At 40.9% G+C, this 23323-nt stretch overlaps 1 protein-coding gene and 1 long non-coding RNA gene across 3 annotated transcripts in view; one reads left to right on the top strand and one right to left on the bottom strand.

Annotated features, from left to right (window-relative positions):
• Positions 1-10674, bottom strand: part of kars1 (lysyl-tRNA synthetase 1) — a 53395-nt gene extending 42721 nt beyond the window's left edge. The window contains exon 1 of one of the 2 annotated variants that reach the window (XM_072596008.1): positions 10512-10674. In XM_072596008.1, the coding sequence (XP_072452109.1) occupies positions 10512-10564 (53 nt within the window). In that variant the 5' untranslated portion in view covers positions 10565-10674. The remainder of the gene's footprint in view (positions 1-10511) is intronic. The other variant, XM_072596007.1, reaches the window with a different exon arrangement.
• On the top strand, positions 10510-14558 carry LOC140496371 (uncharacterized). Its single transcript, XR_011964254.1, has 2 exons — positions 10510-10569; positions 14021-14558. It is a non-coding gene; the product is annotated as an uncharacterized lncRNA (long non-coding RNA).
• Positions 14559-23323: the final 8765 nt, after the last annotated feature.

Below are 23323 nucleotides of genomic sequence, written 5' to 3'. Positions count from 1 at the left end.
GTATGGTGTGTTGGCTTTCATTAGCAGGGGGTTTGAGATTAAGAGCCACGAGGTTATGCTGCATCCCTATAAAGCCCTGGTTAGCCCACACTTTGAATATTGGAATATTGTTTTCAGTTCTGGTCACTTCATTATAGAAATGATGAGGAAGCTTCAGAGAGGGTGCAGAGGAGATTTACCAGGATGCTACCTGGCCTGGAGGGCATGTCTTATGAAGACAGGTTTGGGGAGCAGGGCTTTTCTCATTGGAGCGAAGGATGAGAGGTGACTTGACAGAGGTGTATAAGATGATGACAGACATAGATAGAGTGGATCACCAGAGACTTTTTCCCCAGGGCGGAAATGGCTATCATGAGGGGGCATAATTTTAAGGTGATTGAAGGAAGGTTGAGGGGAGATGTCAGAGGTAGGTTCTTTACACAGAGTGGTGCGTACGTGGAATGTACTACTAGCAGTGGTAGTAGAGTCAGATACATTCAGGACATTTAAGCAACGCTTGAATAAGCACATGGACAATAGTAAAATGGAGGATATGTAGATTAGTTTGATCTTAGAGTAGGAAAAAAGCTCGGCATAACATCGAGGGCTGAGGGTCTGTACTGTGATGTACTGTTCTGTATTCTATGTACAGTAGCGCCTCGACATACAAGTGACCCCGTTCACGAACAAATCGGTTTACGAACAGGATTGTACATAAATCTTTGCTTCAACGTACGTACAAAATTCAAGGTACGAACGCAAAAAGCCCATGTGCGACCCCGTGGTTTCATTGTTCTGCTTTGTTATGCGTGCTTTGAACGCAAAAGCTCTCGGGTCCCACGTGATCTCATTCAGTTCGTCTTTGGCACGTGCGTTGCTACATCCAAGCATTCTTACGCTATCCGAACAATGGGAAAAATTGATTCAGTTCACGAACATTTCGGTTCATGAACCGGTTCCCGGAACAGATTAAGTTCGTAAGTCGAGGTGCCACTGTACTTCCAATAAAGATAAGTCACATGAGAACGTCCATGAACTAGGCTACAAAGGAAAGATGTACAAAAACCAAAAGAACTTTGGTTGGAAATCAGAACAAAAACAGAAAATGCCGGAAAGACTGGCAACATATATGGACAAAAAACAAAGTAAACGTTTCCAGTGCCCCTTCTTCGGAACCAGTCTGGCTGCTTCAATGAAAGCTGTCTTCCTAGGTCAGGCGACTGACTGTGTGGAGTTTGCACGTTCTCCCTGTGCCTGCGTGAGTTTCCTCCGGGTGCTCAGGTTTCCTCCCACAGTCCAAAGATGTGCTGGCTAAGTGAATTGGCCATGCTAAATTGCCCGTAGTGTTAGGTAAGGGGTAGATCTAGATGTAGATGTAGATGTAGGGGTATGGGTGGGTTACGCTTCGGCGGGGCGGTGTGGACTTGTTGGGCCGAAGGGCCTGTTTCCACACTGTAAGTAATCTAATCTAATCTAATCTAATCTAATTGCTGTCATTGTGGAATGGCACTTAATCATGTTAACTCCTGGCAACAGCTTGCTGTTGTTTCCCAGAATGAAAACATTTCTGCTCCAGCACTCCCACTTTTCCAGCACCCTTGTTATTAAGAAGCCAGTTAGCCAGACCAGACAGAGATGATGATCTAAAGGAGGATCTTCTCCAAGGTGATCTGCAATCTCAACTGAAACATCTTTGGCCTTATGACTACTGGACAGCAGTCACTAGGTGGCATGTATTCAAAACAACAGCAAAGGGTCAGGGTATGGGGACAGGAAACTAATAGTCACATGCTGATAAAATGCACAACAGGGGAGATTGAGTAAATCTACAAAATTGGATTATAGTTTGCATTTCCCGTTGGTTTTTATTTGTGTATTTTCAGATAATTGATGCTCAATGACGGAGAGAGAAATACAAGATGGAGAGTGGGAAAAAATTGTAGCTGCTTCTTTTTGAGGTATTTTAAGTGTTGGAGACAATTTCCTCAAATTCCAGGAGCAGCAATTACTGTTTTATATGCTGTTGCACTGTTTTGGAACTTTGGGGGAAAATAAAGATCAAAACAATGGCACTTTAAAAAGGAGGAAGATAAACAAAGGCAGCGACTACATGGTCAGAGAAAGAAACCTATACTGCTGTCTGACACAACAGTGAATTTGCACAGTTACTGCCTTTGCTGTTTGAGTTCAAGTATCTCTGGACATCGAAGTGCATTTAGGAAAAAATTAACAAACAGTGAAATTCATAGTTGACCTTGGAGGAAAACACAAGTGCATAGTTTTTAAGTGTAGCATGGCTGTATATCTACAATAGTGAGTAGAGTCGGTTCTTTCTTGATTATATGTTTTACTGTGATCTGTCTCTTGATTAAATTTTTAAAATATAAGCCATAAATATTAAGTTAGCCTGGAGCAATTCTTTTTAAGAGCAATAAAACATTGTTATTTTCTGGGTCTGTAGATTGTTAAGGTGCAAAGATGACCTTTAAAAGAGTGATGCTCTTCCTGTCAGATGTGGGAGTTTAGGAAGAGTTTCCATGTTACTAATGATTATGTCTGCAGAAAGTGTCTTTGGTTGCGAATCCTATCAAATTGCATGCATCAGTTGGAGTGCCAGTGAGAGGCAATAAAGGAATTTACAGGAGCTAGAGGGTGTGATGGATGGCAGTTATAGGAAGGAAGAAAAGCCGCAGATACAGTCAGGTAGATGGGTTAACTCCAGGAAAGGTTGGAGGGGCAAGCAGTTAGTGCAGAGTCTCCTGTGGCTATCCCCATCTCAAGCACGTATGGTGTTTTGGGAAATGTAGGGGGTGACGGATTCTCATGGGAATGTAGCATGAACAGCCAGGTTTGTGGTAACGAAAATGGCTCTGATGTAATGAGGGGTACGTCGGGTTCCAAGCAATCAATTGTGATAAGGAACTCTCTAGTCAGAGACACAGACAGACGGTTCTGCAGCCAGCAGCAAAAAAATCAGAATGGTGTGTTGCCTCCCTGGTGCCAGGATCAATGATGTCTCGGAGAGGGTGCAGAACGTTCTCAAAGGGTAGAGAGACCAGCAGGAGATCGTTACACACATTAGAATTAACAACATGGGAAGGGAAAAAGGATGGGATTCTGAAGGCAGAATATAGAGAGTTAGGCAGGAATTTTAAAAGGAGGCCCTCAAGGGTAGTAATATCTGGATTACTCCAGGTGCTATGAGTTAGTGAGGATAGGAATAGGAGGATAGGGCAGATGAATGTGTGGCTGAATGGATTCGGGGGAGAAGGTTCAAATTTTTTGTCATTGGAATCTCTTCTGGGGTAGAAGTGACCTGCACAAGAAGGACGAATTGTACCTGAATTGGAAGGGGACTAATATACTGGCAGGGAGATTTGCTACGGCTGCTCAGGATGATTTAAACTAGCATGGTGGGGGGTAGAACACAGGGAAATAGTGAGAAAAGAGATAAATCGGAGACTGGTACAGTTGGGAAAAGGAGCAGGTCAATCAGTCAGGGCAGGCAGGAACAAAGCAGAGAACAAGGTAGGACTGATAAATTAAACTGCATTTATTTCAATGTAAGAGGCCTAACAGGGGAACCAGATGGATTCAAGGCACAGTCACGAACATGGGATTGGGATATCATAGCAATTACAGAGAGGTGGCTCAGGGATGGACAGGACTGGCAGCTTAATGTTCCAAGATACTAATGCTATAGGGTGGAGAGTGTGTGTCTGTGTGTGTGTCTGTGTCTGTGGGTGTCGTTTTTGATAAGGGAGGATATTCCCAGAAATACATCCAGGGAAGTTATTTGGGTGGAACTGAGAAATAAAAAAGGGATGATCACCTTATTGGGATTGTATTATAGACACCCCCACCCATAGTCAGTGGGAAATTGAGAAAGAAATTTGTAAAGAGATTTCAGTTATCTGTTAGAATAATAGGGTGGTTATGGTAGGGGATTTTAACTAACCAAACATAGACTGGGACTGCCATAGTGTTAAGGGTTTAGATGGAAAGGAATTTGTTAAGTATTTACAAGAAAATTTTCTGATTCAGTATGTGGATGTACTTACTAGAGAAAGTGCAAAATTTGACCTACTCTTGGGAAATAAAGCAGGGTAAGTGACTGAGATGTCAGTGGGGAGCACTCTGGTGGCCAGTGACCAAAATTCTATTAGTTTTAAAATACTGATGGAAAAAGATAGACCAGATCTAAAAGTTCTAAGTTGGAGAAAGGCCAATTTTGACGGTATCAGACAAGTTCTTTCAAAAGTTGATTGGGGGCAAATTTTTGCAGGTAAAGGGACAGCTAGAAAACGAGAATTCTTCAAAAATGAGGTAACCAGAGTCCAGAGACAGTACTGAATTGACTTTAGTGTCACATGTACCAAGGCACAGTGAGCAATACAGGCAGATCACATAGTTAAATAACATAGATAAGTATATAATAGGTAAACAGCGGCAAAACAAACCACAGGTAGTGGCGAATGTTAAGGATTTGTGAGTCCATTCAGTAGATTCCTGTTCGGGTGAAAGGTAAGGGTGGTAGGTGAAGGGAATGCTGAATGACTAGAGAAATTGAGATTTTGGTTAAGTAAAAGGAGGAAGCATATGTCAGGTATAATAGCAGAGATCAAGTCAACCCATAGAGGACTATAAAGGCAGTAAGAGTATACTTAAGAGGGAAATCAGGAGGGCAAAAAAGGGACATGAGATAGCTTTGGCACATAGGGTTAAGGTGAACCCAAAGGGATTTTATAAGCATACTAAAGACAAAAGGGTAACTAAGGAGAGAATAGCGTCCCTCAAAGGTCAGCAAGGCAGCCTATGTGTGGAACCACTGGAGATTGTAGACACACTAAATGAGTATTTTGCATCAGTTTTACTGTATGAAGGACACATGAAGATTTAGAATGTGGGGAAGTAGATGGTGACATCTTGAAAAATGTCCATATTATACAGGAGGTGTTGCTGGAAATCTTACAATGCATAAAAGTGGATAAATTCCCAGGATCTGATCAGGTGTACCCTAGAACTCTGCGGAAAGCTTGGTAAGTGATTGCTGGGCTCCTTGCTGAGATATTTGTATCATCAATAGTCACAGGTGAGGTGCCGGAAGACTGGAGTTTGGCTAACATGGTGCCACTATTTAAGAAAGGTGGTAAGGAAAAGCTAGGGAACGATAGATCGGTGAGCCTGACCTCGGTGGTGCGCAAATTGTTGGAGGGAATCTTGAGGGACAGGAATTACATGCATTTGGAGAGCCAAGGATTGATTAGGGATAATCAACACAGCTATGTGAGTGGGAAATCATGTCTCATGAACTTGATTGAATTTTTTGAATAAATAACAAAGAACTGATGAGGGCAGAACAGTAGACATGATCTATATGGACTTCAGTAAGGCGTTCAACAAGGTTCCTCGTGGGACACTGGTTAGCAAGATTAGATCTCATGGGAGAACTAGCTTGAAGGTAGAAGGCAGAGGGGGGGTGGTGGAGGGTTGCTTTTCAGACTGGAGGCCTGTGACGAGTGGTGTGCCACAAGGATCAGTACTTGGTCCACTGCTTTTTGTCATTTATATAAATGATTTGGATATGAACATAGGAGGTATAGTTAGTAAATTTGCAGATGACACCAAAATTGGAGGTGTGGTGGACAGCAAAAAAGGTTACCTCAGATCTTGATCAAACAGGCTATTGGGCTGAGGAGTGGCATATGGAGTTTAATTTAGATAAATGTGAGGTGCTGCTTTATGGAAAAGTGAATCAGAGCAGGGTGGCATGGTGGCTCAGAGGTTAGCACTGCTGCCTCACAGCACCAGGGTCCCAGGTTCGATTCCAGCCTTGGGTGACTGTGTGGAGTTTGCACAGTCTCCTAGTGTCTGCATGGGTTTCCTCTGGGTGTTCCAGTTTCCTCCCACAGTCCAAAGATGTGTAGGTCAGGTGAATTAGCCATACTAAATTGCATTAGTCAGAGAGAAATGGGTCTGGGTGGGTTACTCTTCGGAGGGTCGGTGTGGACTTGTTGGGCTGAAGGGCCTGTTTCCACACTGTAGGGAATCTAATCTAATCAGAGAGACCTTTGAGTGCAGGTTTATAGTTCCTTGAAAATTGAGTCACAGGTAGATAGGATAGTGAAGACGACATTTGGTATGCTTTCCTTTACTGAACAGAGCATTGAGCATTGGAGTTGGGAGATCATGTTGTGGCTGTACAGGACATTGGTTAGGCCACTTTTGGAATATTGTGTGCAATTTTGGTCTCCCTTCTCTTGGAAGGATGTTGTGAAACTTGAAGGGGTTCAGAAAAAAATTACAAGGATATTGCCAAGTTTGGAGGATTTGAGCTACAGGGAGTGGCTGAATAGGCTGGAGCAATTTTCCCTGGACCGTAGGATGCTGAAGGGTGATCTTATAGAGGTTTATAAAATCATGAGGGGTAATGGATAAGGTAAATAGACAAGGTCTTTTCCATGGGGTGGGAGACGTAAAATTTAAAAGAGACCTAAGGGACAACTTTTTCATGCAGAGGGCGGTGCGTGTTTGGAATGAGCTGCCAGAGGAAGTGGTGAAGGCTGGTACAATTGCAATATTTAAAGGCATCTGGATGAGTACATGAATAGGAAAGGTTTAGAGAGATATGGGGCAAGTGCCAGCCAATGGGACTAGATTAAGTTAGGATATCTGGTCAGCAAGGACAAGTTGGACCCAAGGGTCTGTTTCTGTGTTGCACATCTCTATGATTCTACAAATTAAGCCATTAATGAATAGCAAAGGGTAGTTGGGGTTACTCATATCACTAATGAAGAATCTAATCAAGCAGCACTCAGATTGGAATGCGTTAAGTATGTTGTAGTATCATTTATGTCCTTCACTTTCACATGTGTCAATACGCAATCCTAGATGACTTTTCTCCATTGTTCCTGTCATGTATAACTTTCCCGAGGAAGCTGCACCCAGTTCTGAAAGCAACATTCTTCATCACAATAGTTTAACAGAAAGGAAGTACTGGCAGACCAGCCACACCACTTTCTGTATTCAAACTCATAGTGAATTAAGGGAAACATTCAAAAGCACAGCGGAGGCTGGAATAATCCAGAAACTAATCCTATGATTCCTTTAAAATCACTGGTTGGGGTGGGAATGGATCCTTCATTCCATTTAATGTAATGTTAAATTATGAGAAGACAGTACATTGGCTAGAGTGTGGTGTTGTAAAATGACTGGTGCTGTCAAATCAGGGTCATAGATCAATTAGTACCACTCCCTACTGCCTTGGGAGCTGTTGACAGCTATTAGGTAATCTTGTATGCAAACATTTAATAATACGGCAACCTGCACAACCTGACCAGTAGTATGTGCACATAGCTCAGGATTCACTGCACAGTGTTCAAACCCCAGGAATCACTCAAATTTTAAGATCTGAGAAACATATCACACTTGTCTTATGTTAGGTAATCTCAGTCAAAGTGACTGTGGGCTCACAGAATCAGTTTCTATGTTTGAAAGTGAAAATTTAGTCTTAAATTTAAATATAACAGCAGTTTCAGTAGATTTCAACAAGACAACAGTTAGGATTATTACAGCCTGAGGAAAAACATTTGTGAATGCAGCTCCAGCCGTGAACTTATAACAAAGATCAGCCTCAGTGTTTGTGGTGACAGCACAAACTTGTTCACAGAAACAACACTGGGTCCAAAAGTTGGCCTGCAATTTGGAATGGAGATAAATTTATAATAAGACTAATTGCTAAATGAATGAGCTGCTCCAGGAGCATAGTGGTGGTCTGAACAATGAACTGGGCCAGTAGCTTTTTTTTTTAAGATTAGATTAGATTACTTACAGTGTGGGAACAGGCCCTTCGGCCCAACAAGTCCACACCGACCCTCTGAATAGCAACCCATCCAGACCCATTCCCCTACATTTACCCCTTCACCTAACAATACAGACAATTTAGCATGGCCAATTCACCTCTTAACTTCTAGCTTTTTTGATTTGGCAGGTCAATTATCAGTGCTTCACTCTTGAGAACTTGACAATTCTCCATCATCACTGGCAAGCGTGCTAGTTGCCATGGATAGTGCAGGAGATCCAATGGGATGCCATCTTTCTTGGTCAATTTGCCCTTTTTTTGTGGATTCTAAGACAGCATCTATTTCCCCAAGCGCAAAGTAGCTGACAACAGGGAAGGCTCTGAACAACTTGATATTGCTGCTGAGTTTTTCTTCACTTTTTATTTGTATTGGTTATTGATAGATTACTTTAAATTAGCCAGTGGTTTGGTAGCAACATCATTTGCACTTAATTGTGGGTGAGCAGCCTCTGTAGTAGATGACAATGACAGCCTTTTCACAATCCACCCTACCACAGATATCTTGAACTATTGAATATGTATCTAAAACGTCATACTGACATACAAATAAAAGCCACAGGTCTTGAATCAGTTTATCCTGAATTAGTAGACCAGGCTACATAAAGGTTTGTTGTACTCTTCAATGCAGAACCTACATTTTTTTGTATAGTCTGCCTTGACAGTAAGAAGCTAGTTTCAAGAAAACAACATTCAAGGAATAGTGGCAGGAACATATCTTTAATCTTTGATCTTATTGCATCATTCAGTAAGATAATGGCTGATCTTTGGCCTAAAGTCTACTTCACTGTCCTTGTATCAGTTGACTTCCCTGGAGACTAAATAATTTTCTATCCAAGCCTTATCTAATCATCTCAGTATTTCCAAAGATTCATAACTGGATTCAGAAATTTACTATCTCTGATCTAAAATAAACCCTAATCCTAAATTAATTCTCCATATTCTGGGTTCCCCAGTCACAATAAACAAACTGTGTCTATCATGTCAAGTCCCTTAGAATTTTGAAAGTTTCAATGAGAACATCTCTAATCCTTCAAGATGTACTGGGCAAGAGCTCAATTTATTAAGAAACAACACCAGAAATTCCTGGAATAGCTCAGCAGGTCTCATCTGAGGAGGTTTTGCTTGAAAATTTGATTTTCCTACTCCTCAGATGCTGCCTGACCTGCTATGCTTTTCCAGCACCACTCTAATCTTGACTCTAATCTCGGACATCTGCAGTACCCACTTTCACCTCATTTGAGGAAGGGCTACTTGACCTGAAACGTTAACTCTGATTTCTCTCAACAGATGACCCCAGACCTGCTGAGATTATCCAGCAATTTCTGCTTTTGGTTATGATTTACAGCATCTGCAGCTCTTTCAGTCTCAATGTATTCAGCCTTTCTTTTAAAAAAAACTTTATTCAGTGACTGCACTGCCAAATTCACCATGAAATGGCAGAATATCTATATAGACTGGCAGTTTACAAACTAAAGCATTAAGGTATCTATAAAAGAGCAATATGAAGCAACATGAAGCAAACAAAAAATATTTATCTGTAACAAACAGAATGAAATTGCCTGTACTAGGTTAATTACTCTTTTAGTATAAGATATTGCATGTTAATTTGGTAAATACGTGTTTATCCATGAATTCATTACAATCTGTTGTTCAACAACTTAAGTACAATGCTGCTGAAAGACACATTTTCTCAAAGCTTGTGATCTTGTGAAATGTCCTGACGACAGCAAGATGAAAACTTCGACAAAATGGTTTATTTCAGCAATACTCAAGTACTACCAAACGATTAAATTCTAAAGTTTTGATTCATTGTAATAAAACAAATAATTGCGGATACTGGAAATCTGAAACAGAAACAAAAAAATGTTTGAGGAACTGAGTATGTGTGGCAGCATCTGCGGAGAGAAATCAGAGTTAACGTTTCAAGTTCAGTTACTGATTACTGGAAACGAAATGCTACTTTTGTTTTCGCTGCACAGATGCTGTCACGCCTGCTGAGTTTCAGTTTCTTGATTCACCGTTCAAAGGTTTTTAACTTCACAATGGCAGAACTAACACTTCTGGGAAACCCTTGATGAATCAACTGCATTTGGAAACAATTTCACACCAAAAAAAAAACCTTGCTTCAATATTTTATCTGAGTAAAGGCAACTTTTTGACAGCACAGCACACTCCTTGTGCCTTTGATAAAGTGGTTCTTGAACCATACGGTGAAAAGTACTGCTGTTAGTTTCGGGAGCTGGACGATTTTGTCCTAGCGGAGAACCCGAGATCAGCGATTACCACCAGTACAAAAGGTGGTGACCTCCCCACACAACTGCTACCAAGTCTCCGGCCACAAGATTGTACGTTTCCTGAGTAATGAATAACCTCCAAGCTCGGGAAAACGAAAGCGATATGAGTTACTGGGTCTGAGGTTCGGCAGCGGCGCGCATCGAGCAGCATGGGGCATGTAGTTCCTCGCGACATCGACCTCGCGCTGAAGCGACCGTAAGGGACTTCAATACCCGAGGCGCTTCGCGCGACACTGATGCAACGGACAGAGACCGCACGAGCGAAAGCCGTTGGGCCGCAGTTTGCAAACCATCCACAATAATTTCACAGTTAGAAACGGCAGCTACTTGCAGTTATAGTTAAGAGAGAAAGAGCTCTAAAAGATGTGGTCGCTTACTTTTTACTCAGCTTGGTATCCCCGCTGTCCGCTACTGCTCCGCTGTCCGCCATATTCAGTAAGTGAGTAAAAGACAGAGACGCGTTCCGGTTTATTTCAGATTCCTTCCGAGGCTCCGCCTAAACCAATTTATTGATATGTATGGGTCTCTGGAGGGAATGAAGTGAAACCAGTTTTTGGTTCACTCACAACAGAAAAACTAGTTAGGGTTTAAAAATATTACGGAGCTGATAAAAATAAATGTTTTACTTCAAACAAAGCGTCTCTGTAATCAGGATGAGCACCCGCCACTAACATTCCTACTACTTTTTTTGTAGTGTGCTATTAGTACTGCAAAAGTTGAGTTACTGCCCATGAAAAAAACCATATGTGAGCAGTAACATTTTGTATGGGCGAAACACAGCATTTTGGATTAGTGGTGCTGGAAGAACACAGCAGTTCAGGCAGCATTGACAGGTACATATGCATACTTATGGCATAGAACTGTCATTTAGAGTCATTGACATGTACAGCACGGAAACAGACCTTTCGGTGTAACTCGTCCATGCTGACCAGGTATCCTAAATTAATCTCGTTCCATTTGCCAGCACTTGGCCCATGTCCCTCTAAACCATTCCTATTCATTCACCCATCCAGATGCCTTTTAAATTAGTAAGTTTTCAGATGACACCAAAATTGGACTTGCAGTACACAGAGAAGGTTACCTCAAGAGTACAACAGGATCTTGATCAGATGGGCCAACGGGCTGAGGAGTGGCAGATAGAATTAATTTAGGTAAATGCAAACTGCTGCCTTTTGGAAAGGCAAATCAGGGCAGGACTAACACACTTGATGGTCAGATCCTGGGGAGTGTGCTGAACAAAGAGACCTTGGAGTGCAGGTTCATAGTTCCTTGAAAGTGGAGTCTCAGGTATACAGGATAGTGAAGAAGACATTTGGTATGCTTTCCTTTATTGGTCAGAGCATTTAGTATAAGAGTTGGGAGGTCATGTTGCAGCTGAACAGGAGATTGGTAAGGCCACTTTTGGAATATTGTGTGCAGTTCTGGTGTCCTTCCTATTGGAAGGATGTTGTGAAACTTGAAAGGGTTCAGAAAAGATTTACAAGGATGTTGTCAGGGTTGGAGGGTTTGAGCTATATGGGGAAGCTGAATAGGCTGGGCCTGTTTTCCATGGAGTGTCGGAGGCTGAGGGGTGACCTTATAGAGGTTTATAAAGTAATGACGGGCATGGGCAGGGTAAATAGACAAGGTCCTTTCCCGTGGCATGGGGTGGGGAGTCCAGAACTAGGGGGCATAGGTTTAGGTTGAGAGGGGAAAAATTTAGAAGGGGCCTAAGGGGCAACATTTTCATGCAGAGGGTGGTGTGTGTCTGGAATGAGCTGCCTGAGGAAGGGGTGGAGACTGGTACAATTACAACATTCAAAAGGTATCTGGATGGGTATGTGAATTGGAAGGGTTTAGAGGGATATAGGCCAAATGTTGGCAAATGGGGCTAGACTAAGTTAGGATATCTGGTCAGCATGGATGAGTTAGATCGAAGGGTCCGTTTCCATGCTATACATCTCTATAACTCTAAATGTTGTAATTGTACCAGCCTCCACCACTTCCTCCGGTAGCTCATTCCATACACGCACCACCCTCTGTGTGTCTGTCTTGACCATGTCAGCTCTGTAAGGAGTAATTAAGTCATCCCCAATGCCTTAGTATTACCTGGAGCCTTGCAAGTTTCTTTCCCACAAATACCTAACTTATTTTTAATTTAAAATTGATTTTCACTGCTCTATAGTTCTTGCAAATCTCTGATTCCCTGCAGATCTGCTCAATTTCTCTCACAATTTGGACACCTATGGGATACCACCACCACTGTAGTTTAATTACTACCTGTTTTGCCACTTGTCTGTACCAAAAATAGATTCTGTCCTCATGTCAAAGGCATCCTGTCATTACAGCATTACAATGTCTTCCCTAATCCCTATAGTCACTCACTTCCTCTCTCTTACCTTCACTATCTTTCCTGACAACTTTGCATTTGTGAATATTAAGCACCAATGCCTTGGCATTTTTAAGCAAGGTTTCTGTTATTGAGTCATGAACTCTTTCAAATGTATTTTAAATGTTGTAACTGTATCTGCATTAACCACTTTTCTGGCAGTTCATTCCACACATGAACCACCCTCATCCTTTTTAAATCTTTCTCCTCTCAGCTTAAGTATAGGCGTCCTGGTTTTGAACTTACCAACCCTAGAGAAAAGACCCTTGTCATCACCTTATCTATGCGACTTATAATTTTATAAGTATCAGTAAGGTCACCCCTCAACCTCCTACACTCCAGTGAAGAAAGTCATGGTCTTTTCAGTCTATTTTTATATCTCAAACCTTTCATTCCTGGCAATACGCTGATAAATCTCTTCTAAACCCTTTCCAGTTTAATAATATTCTTCTTATAACAGGGCAACCTGTTAGCTGCCTACCTGAAATGGCCCCAGTGAGACACTCAATGGGCAAGAAGGGGTAAGTAGGTAAAAAAATGCATGCCCAACCACAGATATCCATATTGCACAGAAATAAATAGGATGAGAAAAAGGCCTTTCCCAAACTCTCACTTCCTGTGAGTCTTGCTGGTTTGTGTATCCCCAGGTTCTCGAATCACTAGCTGGGGAAATGTGCTATCTATATCCAACCTGTCATGCCCTGTAAAGCCTTTGAGAGTTTTAGTGGGATCACCTCTCATTCTTCAAAACTCTGAAATGCCAGCCCAGTTTCCTCAAACTCTCCTCATAAAAAAAAGTGTTCTGCCATGCAAGAGATTAAAACGGTGAATCTGTGTTGCAGGAAGGCAGTGGCTTGGTAGTTTTGTCACTGGCCATAATAATCCAGAAACACAGGTAAAGTTCTGTGGATTTAGGTTTGAAATTCTAAGACAGATGATGGAATTTAAATTTAATAAGTGTTATGGACCAGACCAGACTCCTAAGTATATCAAGGAGACAACCTAGACCCTAACTTTTATCAAAAACCAGAAGAACGGCAGATGTTTAAAAGCAGAAACAAAAACAGAAATTGTTGGAAAAGCCCAGCAAGTCTGGCAGCGCCTGTGAATAGAAATCAGAGTTAAAGTTTCAAGTCCAGTGACCCTACGTTCTGAGGAAGGGTCACTGGACCCAAAACATTAGCTCTGATTTCTCTTCACAGATGCTGCCAGACCTGTTCAGCTTTACCAGAAATTTCTGCTTGTGTTCCTACTTTTAGCTTATTAACAGGCACATATAACGTGCTATGTTCCAGATGTGATTTGATTGGTGACACTACTAGGCTTTGAACAAAACACACTTTACAGTGAAAGATGAATTGGTACAACTTTAACTCTGTTGGAAACTTGACAGAATAATAGACTTTTTAACTACTAAACAGCAACAGTTTCAATATTGTAACATCCCATAAACACATCCTTAACAAAGGCAAATTCAGTAAAACAGATTGTCTTATGTGTGGTGTTTCTCCACTTTAGGAGAAAAGAACAGCTAGAGAAAATCCTGATGAAGAGAGAGATATGGCTTCCATAACCAACTTCAAAACCTCAACCACCGAAAACGAAACTAAAACCCAGGTTCTGTGGGAGCCTGACTTCATCCATTCATGCTGCTTCTATCGTTCTAACTTTTTTTTAAAACCCAGTGCTTCACAAGCTGTTTACGTTATTGGCCTCAAAGAACCAACTCATAACTTTTAGTTCAAGACCTCCATTTGATAAAAATCAAGATAAATCACACCTCTTAAAGCCACAGTATCATCACATCTCCCCCCTTTAAAAAAATCAACCATCAATATACAAAGATGGCTTCGTTTTTAAAAACCTTTAGTTTTACGCTATTAGCACACTACAATAAATGTATACTACATTGACTCTAAGCATGCAAACATTCAATACTACAGTCCATTTCAATCTGTTTCTTCTGCCACCTTTGTCTTCCTCCACTAAATTCGTGACAAAGCATTGCCAATTGCATTCTCATGCCACGTTAAAATTAAATGGCTATAACAATAAACTCCATCTGAACAGTCTGGTATTTTTATCTTTACATTTTTCCAAAACCTTTTAGGGGTATTAAATGAATATTTCACATAAGTTTTTACATGGAGAAAGAAATGGAGGTGAGAGAACTTGGAAGTAAATACTCTAAATGTGGTCTGACCAGAGCCTTATAAAGCCTCAGAAGTACATCCCTGTTTTTATATTCTAGTTCTCTTGAAATAAATCTCAAGACTGTGATGCTGGAAAAGCACAGCAGGTCCGGCAGCATTGGCTTATGCCCTGAACGTCGATTCTCCTGCTCCTGTTGTTGTGGAGCAGACGAAGGACAGTGACCAACTTCATGGTACCAAAGCAGAGAAGGATGCTCTGTGATGCTTCTCAACTGATCACGTCAAAAGTCTCTGTGAGATCAACACAGGCCATGTACAGGAGTTGGGTCTTTTCTCTGCATTTCTCCTGCAGCTGTTGCACAGTGAACATCATGCCCATTGTGTCCCTCTGTGGCCAAGAGTCACACTGATTCTGGGAGGAGTTCCTCAGCCACAAGGAGGAGTTTTGAGGAGGATCTTGGCAATGACTTTTCCAACAGTCGACAGCATGGAGATTCCCCCATAGTAACCACAGTCAGACTTGTTCTCTTTATTGAAAATGCTTACTACTGTGGCATTTTGGAGCTCTCCCAGGATGCACTCCCCCTTCCAGATAAGGTTAAAAATCACACGACACCAGGTTGTAGTCCAACAGGTTTGTTTGAAAGTACAAACTTTTGGAGCGCTGCTCCTTCATCAGCTACATGAAGAAGGAGCAGTGCTCTGAAAGCTAGTGCTTCCAAATAAACCTGTAGGATTACAACCTGGTGCTGTGTGATTTTTAACTTTGTCCACTCTAGCCCAACACCAGCACCTTCGCATCATGCCTTCCAGATAAGACAGACAAGTGCCTGCATCAGGTGTTGATTGCCTCTGCACTTCGGTGACTCAGTAGGGATACTCCCTGCTCCAACAGCTTGTTCTTTCGCTGGTGGACAGCCTTCTCTACTTTGTGTAGGCCTGGGGTATTGCTGAGCTCATAGTATGTAGTGTGCTGTGGGATGTGTTCAAGAATGATTGGATTGATGACAGAGTCCTGGCTGATGAGCTCTCTAAAGTGCTTTCACCACTTTCAGTTGCCTGTAGGCCTGTGTCTTCTCTTCTGAGTACAGTTGTTGTTTTACACTCAGAAATACCATGCACTTCTCGCTTATCAGTTCTTGGATCTCCTGATCATTTTCATCAAACCAATTTGGTGTTTCCTGGTTGACCTTTTTCAGGCATTGATGATGATGGTCTTGAGGACATACCAGAGGCTGTTGGGATCCTGCGACTTGGTGTTACCAAGGATCACTAGGTTTGTGAAGAGGAGTTGGTTGTATGAAGCTATTTGTTTTCAGGTCTTTGAGTGTCTCAATGCTGAACTTCTTGGGGCACTGATTCTGTTGTCTCTGAGCAGTATAAATGAGTTAAATGGCAAGAGTCTTTTCCTTAGGGTGAAATTTTCAAGACCAGGGGACATATTTTTAAGGAGAAAGATTTCAAAAAGATGTAAATGGCAGTTTGATTTTTGCACAGTGGTTCATGTGTGGAATGAACTTGCAGAGGAAGTGGTGGATGCAGGTACAGTTACATGTTTAAAAGACATTTAGATAAATACGTGAATAAGAAATGTTTGGAGGCATATGTACCAAGCGCATGCAGGTGGGACTAGTTTAGTTTGGGATAATAGTATGCATGGACTAGTTGGCCAGAAGGTTCTATTTCTGTGCTGTTTGACTCTGACTCCAAAACAAGTTAGTCAGTAAAGCAACCATGCTGCTAAAATTTGCTATGAATTTCTGATAAAAACCACTAAGCCCCAGGGATCATAGTACTTCCCTCTTTGTTTTCACATTCCATGGGCTGTCTGTCCATGTCCAATGATATGGCCTAGAAACATGTCTTGGGCTTTTGCAAACTCACTCTTAGCCAGGTTTATTACCAAGTGTGCATTCTAAAGTTAATCAAACAGCTCTGATCGATGCTTCAAATGTTTCTTTCGCATGTGACTAAAAATCACCAGATCTTCTATGTATACCCACAACTGGGTAATCCTGAAATGATTTTATTGGTTAGTCTTTGAAATGGAGCTAGTGCATTTCATACCAAATGGCATAAATTTAAACTGGTAAAGTCCATCCGATGTTATGAAAGCTGCAATTTCCTTTGTGCTTTCAGATAATGGTACCTGCCAATATCCTTTGACTAAGTCCAGTTTTGAAATATAAGTTGCTTGTCCACCTTCTCAATACAGTCTTCCACCTGTGGAATTCGATAGGAATTAGATTTTGTATTTTGCAGTAATCAATACATACTCACTGGGTATCATCTGGTTTTGGCACGTTTACTATGGTTGAGCTCCATTTGCTGCAATTCATTTTGACTATATTGTCTTTGACCATAGTTTCAATCCCTTTGTGAACCTATGTCAATTTTAGAGTGTTAAGTCTATAAGGATGTTGCTTAATTGTCATTTCAATTTTCCTCTGGAAGGTAACTCAATAATTTATCCAAATTTTTGAAAACTTCCTCAGTGTCCAATTTAATAGAGGAATATCAAATTCAAATTTATCTGGATTTGGTTCTTCACTGAGTTGTAATAAGTATCACTTCCACCTTTTGCTTTCCTTCCCTGTCAAAAAACCATTTGAGCATATTCACATGACATACTCTGAAAAGAACATCAGAAAAAAGGAAAAAAACACTAATTACTCATCTCACTCAATTTCCTTTTGATTTGATAAGACCCATTAAACCTTGCTTTTAAAGGTTCACTACCACTGGTGGTAATATGAACACTTTATCTCCTTTAGTGAAACAATGAATTTTTGATTCCATGTCTGCTTCCTGTTTCATCACACGCTGTGTTACTTTCAAGTGCTGGCTAGCCAGCTCACCCATTCTATTTAATTTTTCCCTAAAGTTTGATTAGATTACTTACAGTGTGGAAACAGGCCCTTCGGCCCAACAAGTCCACACCGACCCGCCGAAGAGCAACCCACCCACCCTACATTTACCCCTTCACCTAACACTACAGGCAATTTAGCATGGCCAATTCACCTAACCCGCACATTGTTGGATTGTGGGAGGAAACTGGAGCACCCAGAGGAAACCCACGCAGACACAGGGAGAATGTGCAAACTCCACACAAAGAGTCACCTGAGGCGGGAATTGAACCCGGGTCTCTGGCGCTGTGAGGCAGCAGTACTAACCACTGTGCCGCCCAGAAACATATTTGAAACATAGTCCAAATATATCTCTGAACTCTGACTTAATATTTCTTCCTTAATTAATTTCAGGGGCCCTCCTCTAACGCCCAAAAACTAATGCAAATGGACTGAATTTGGTTGATTCATTAGGTGCATCCCTAATTGCAAAAAGTACAAATGGAATTTCTTTATCCCAATCATCTGGATAGTCTTAACAATAAGCACTTAACATGGTGTTTAAAGTTTGATGCCACTATTCTAATGCTCCTTGCAATTCTGGATGGAATGCGTTTGATTTAAATTGTTTTATTTCTAAGTTATCCATTAACTTCCTTGAATAATTTTGATGTAAAATTTTCCCTTGATCTAATTGTATCGCTGTCGGTAGTCCATATCTAGTTTTTAAAAAAAAATAACTCCTTTACAATCCTTTTAGCTGTGATATTGCGTAATGGAATGGCCTCTGGAAATCAGTAGACACATCCATATAGAACATTACAGCGCAGTACAGGCCCATCGGCCCACGATGTTGTGCCGACATGTCATACAATCTGAAGCCCATCTAACCTACACTATTCCATGTACGTCCATATGCTTGTCCAATGACGACTTAAATATAGTTAAAGTTGGTGAATCTACTACCTTTGCAGGCAAAGCATTCCATATCCTTACTACTCTCTGACTAAAGAAACTATCTCTGACATCTGTCCTATATCTATCACCGCTCAATTTAAAGCTATGCCCCCTCGTGCTCGCTGTCATCATACTTGGAAAAAGGCTCACCCTGTCCACCCTATCTAACCCTCTGATTATCTTATATGTCTCTATAAGTCACCTCTCAACCTTCTGTCCAACGAAAACAGCCTCAAGTCCCTCAGTCTTTCCTCATAAGACCTTCCCTCCATACCAGGCAACGTCCTAGTAAATCTCCTCTGCACCCTTTCCAAAGCTTCCACATCCTTCTTATAATGCAGTGACCAGAACTGTACACAATACTCCAAGTGCGGCCGCACCAGAGTTTTGTATAGTTGTAGCATAACCTCATGGTTCCGGAACTCGATCCCTCTATTAATAAAAGCTAAGACACTGTATGCCTTCTTAATAACTCTGTCAGCATGGGTGGCAACTTTCAAGGATCTGTGTACCTGGACACCGAGATCTCTCTGCTCATCTACACTACCAAGAATCTTACTATTAGCCCAGTACTTTGCATTCCGGTTACTCCAACCAAAGTGAATTACCTCACACTTGTCCGCATTAAACACCATTTGCCACCTCTCAGCCCAGCTCTGCAGCTTATCTATGTCTCTCTGTAACCTACAACATCCTTCGTCACTATCCACAATTCCACCAACCTTAGTGTCGTCTGCAAATTTACTAACCCACCCTTCTATGCCCTCATCCAGGTCGTTAATAAAAATGACGAACAGCAGTGGACCCAACACCGATCCTTGCAGTACACCACTAGTAACTGGACTCCAGGATGAACATTTTCCATCAACCACCACCCTCTGTCTTTCAACAAGCCAATTACTGATCCAAACTGCTATATCTCCCACAATCCCATTCCTCCGCATTTTGGACAATAACCTACTGTGGGGAACCTTATCGAACGCCTTGCTGAAATCCATATACACCACATCAATTGGTTTACTCTCATCTACCTATTTGGTCACCTTCGCAAATAACTCAATAAGGTTTGTCAGCACAAAGGCTAGGCAATCTCCTCCCTGGTTTCCCAGAGGATTCTAGAATAAATTCCATCCAGCCCAGGGGACTTATCTATTTTCACACTCTGCAGGATTTCTAATACCTCTCCCTTGTGAACCTCAATCCCACCTAGACTAGTCGCCTGTATCTCAGTATTCTCCTTGACAACATTGTTGTTTTCTAGAAAACATTGTTGAAAAATATTAATTTAGTGCTTCCCCTATCTCTTCTGACTCCACACACAACTTCCCACTACTATCCACTATATGATCAGCAAGTATGGATTCCCACTTTTAGTTTTGGGTAGGGGTGCTATGCAATCAATTAAGATTCTTGTAGAATGTTCCTCAAATGCTGGAATAGGTATTAACAGTATTTTTAACGTCTGAGGTTTTCCTATTACTTGACGTATGACATACTGGCAAAATTCAACCACATCTCTGCAGTCCAGTTCAATAAAAATATTTTTGTATTTTGGCTTGAATTTTCCTTACTCCCAAATGACCTCCCTAATGGTACCTCATCCTATGAATATAAGAATCTGGAATTAAAGGTCCAATGGTAACAAGAAACCATTGTTGATTTTCATTTTTTAAAAATGCCATTTAAGGAAAGAAAATACTTTTCTTAACTGGTCTGTATGTGACTCCATATCCACAGCATTGTGGTTGATTCTTAACTGCCCTTTGAAATGAGCAAGCCATTGGATTGCATCAACTGCTAAAATATCTCAAACAAGTATTAACACTGAATGGACCACCTGATATTGATTGACAGTGGAAACAGAAACAGCAAACCCAGACTTGTTGACCCTGCAGAGTCCTCCTTACTAACATTTGGGTACTAGTGTCAAAATTGGCTGAATTTCCTGAAGCCATTGGAGTTTTCTGAAGAAGGACTTATGCCCGAAACGTTGATTCTCCTGCTCCTTGGATGCTGCCTGACCTGCTGCGCTTTTCCAGCAGGTGGAACTAGATTGGGTTGGAATATCTGGCGGGATGGACGAGTTGGACTGAAGGCTCTGTTTCCGTGCTGTACATCTCTATGACTCTATAAATAATCTCCTATGCCTCTAGTACTGTAATTTATGGAGTTCACACATTAATTCCGAGTTTCTTCTTATTCATTTGTTTACCTTGCCACCACAAAAACTTACTTTACCCTGCACTGAAAGTCAATTTGAAACAAACAATCAAGCTGGCAAAGCCTAACAGCATGCATGGTTCAAGCCCCATGGGTTCTGGAAGCAGAGATCGCACAGTGGCATGACAAACAACATGTAGGCAGTGAGGGAATGTAGGTGGACTCCTGAGATTAGCTGTTGGAGACACACAGTTCAGGTACATTGGCAGGCATTGATATAAACTGTCAGAGACGTACACAATGAGGGGAATGTGGATAAGCAGAGTTCACCTGTCAGAAATTCTCACTCAAATCTACATGTTGGAGACTACAGGTCTAGAGTTGAATGTAGACTGCGCCACTTAAGGTTAGCAGATTTCCTTTGAAACAGATGACCTTTCACAACAATTTCAGATTTATGAACTAACGTTAAATTCTACCAGTTGTCAAGATGAGAATAGAAACCTTGCCCAGAGCAGTTGCCGGGCTTATGGATTACTAGTCTAGTAACATCATCATTATGTTACTGTCTCCCCCATTGTCGAAATAGTGGGAAAAAAAGGCAAACAAGGTCATGAAAGGTATTATTTAAGAGGATAAATGCCTCACTTTGTTTAGGGTTCTATTCAACTTTCTCAGGTACTTCTGTTAATTTACAGGGTGTAGGTAGCACAGGCAGGGTCAGTATTTGTCATTCATCCCTAATTGCCCTTGAGGAAGTACTAATAAGCAGCCTTCTTGAATCTTGACAGCCCATGGGCAAAGACACACTCACCCATAAGTGCTGTTGGGAAGGTAACTGTATAGCATTCTGAATATTAAGTACAGTGGTAATCTACACTCTTTGAAGAAAATACACACTTGATACAGATAATATTTAAGTGGAAACCAGAAGGGGTAAACAGAACTGTGATACACTTTCAATAGAATGGGAAAGATAGCAATCAAGGAAGGTTGCAATTTTCACAGTCCAAGAAGAGGTTCAAAATCTGACATTCCAGAGAGGTTAATAATAAATCAGGGAATGGAACTAATGTTAAAGAATATAATTTTAAAAGTAAAGACACAAAAGAATGACATTGTCAGGACCTGATGATAACACTGAAGATTTGAAATGAAGTGGTTAAGAAAAGTGCAGACGCTTTAGCCATAGTCTCCCGAAGTGCTCTCAATTCAACAATTGTCTCTCATAGTTTAGAAATTTGCAAATTTTATGAAAGAAAAGTATGTAATCCTCAAAACTGGCCCCAATGATTCCTAACCAGACTTCTTGAATAGCCATTACCAGACAAATGTTGATAGCTTCAACAAAGAATTAAGAATTTATTAATAAGTGATTTCAGCAGAGCAAAGTTAAACAACAAGGTAATCTAATTTATGTCTATGATTTAAAACTAGCCCTCTTTGATTATAGCCCTCATTCACACAAATATAGAAAAACAAGGGATAAGGAATAAATCAAAAGAAAGTTAAGAGGTGTAACCGCCAGTTCACTTAAGAAGTGCGGATGATCCATAATATGACAGGCATGTGGGATTGTTTCTTGTTGGTTGCTGAAGACAACAGTCAATGCAACTAGCTTTCAGTAGGCTCTGAGGAATATTTACTTAATACTTATTGTTATGACATGGGATAAACCCTCATGCTTAATTTAAAACCAGAAAAGATTTATTTCATGCAGTAATTTGTAAAAGTTCAAGTGGCCAAGAACTATTTAAAGTAAAAATTAACAACTTTATTTCTTAAAGTATAACAGAGAATAATTAACTAACAACTATTTACAATTCCTTCCTCTGACCTATCTTTTACCTTCCCTTCTATAATACTAGTCTGATAAAACTCCCAATTAAGATTTCCAGAAAAATCCAAATTTTAAACCAGCCAGCAGTTGAATCTTCTCTTTATCTTCATCAGTAGATTGGCTCTCCAGGTCAGTGTTGATGTTTTTCTCTGTGCAAACTCCTTCTCTAGACAGGTACCTCTCAGAGAGTTCTGACTGCCAGTCTAAGCTGTTGGTCTGATGGCAGTTCTCCTCCCAACTGTCCAATTTTCCCCAGTCTTATACCCCAAAGTCATTGGCTTTTAAGATTGTCAATATATGCAATTCAAACTGGATTGGAATTTGATATGTTTTCAGGCTATAATTTAAACTGATAAGCCTAATTCAAATCTGTTTTGTCATTTCCAGGCTACCAGGCAACCAGCTAGCCCAGTAGCTGGACCACATGTTACATTGTGTCTTATTGAGAACATTTGGTGTTATCACTGCCAGCTTTTACTCTCTTAAAGGTGTAGTACACCATATCCTCATTACACTATTATCTCTGAACTTCCAATAACTTGATTGTGGGAGGATAACCAGAGAGCAATCAAAACTTCCTGAAGTTTTGGCAAGCACAATCCTTCTGACAAAAAATACAATTCAATGCCAGTTCAAACTTTATGTTCTCTTTCTGTTTTATTCTTCCAATGTTCTCCTGATTAGATTGCTTGGCACTGGCCTCACTGTAATGGTCTCTGTTGACATTTAACATCTGCCATCTGTTTGAGCATAATGCATCTCTGGATTTGAAAGCTCTTCAGTGTTCTTTAAACAAGGATCAACCTACAATTAACTTCCAGAACTGGTTTCACAAACACTGATCCATTGATTGCTCTCTTTTTAA

This window comes from Chiloscyllium punctatum, chromosome 26 (genome assembly GCF_047496795.1).
Source record: "Chiloscyllium punctatum isolate Juve2018m chromosome 26, sChiPun1.3, whole genome shotgun sequence".
NCBI classification, from domain to species: Eukaryota; Metazoa; Chordata; class Chondrichthyes; order Orectolobiformes; family Hemiscylliidae; genus Chiloscyllium; species Chiloscyllium punctatum.
The sequence above is the reverse complement of the archived record's forward strand: the minus strand, read 5'-3'. Positions and strand labels throughout refer to the sequence as shown.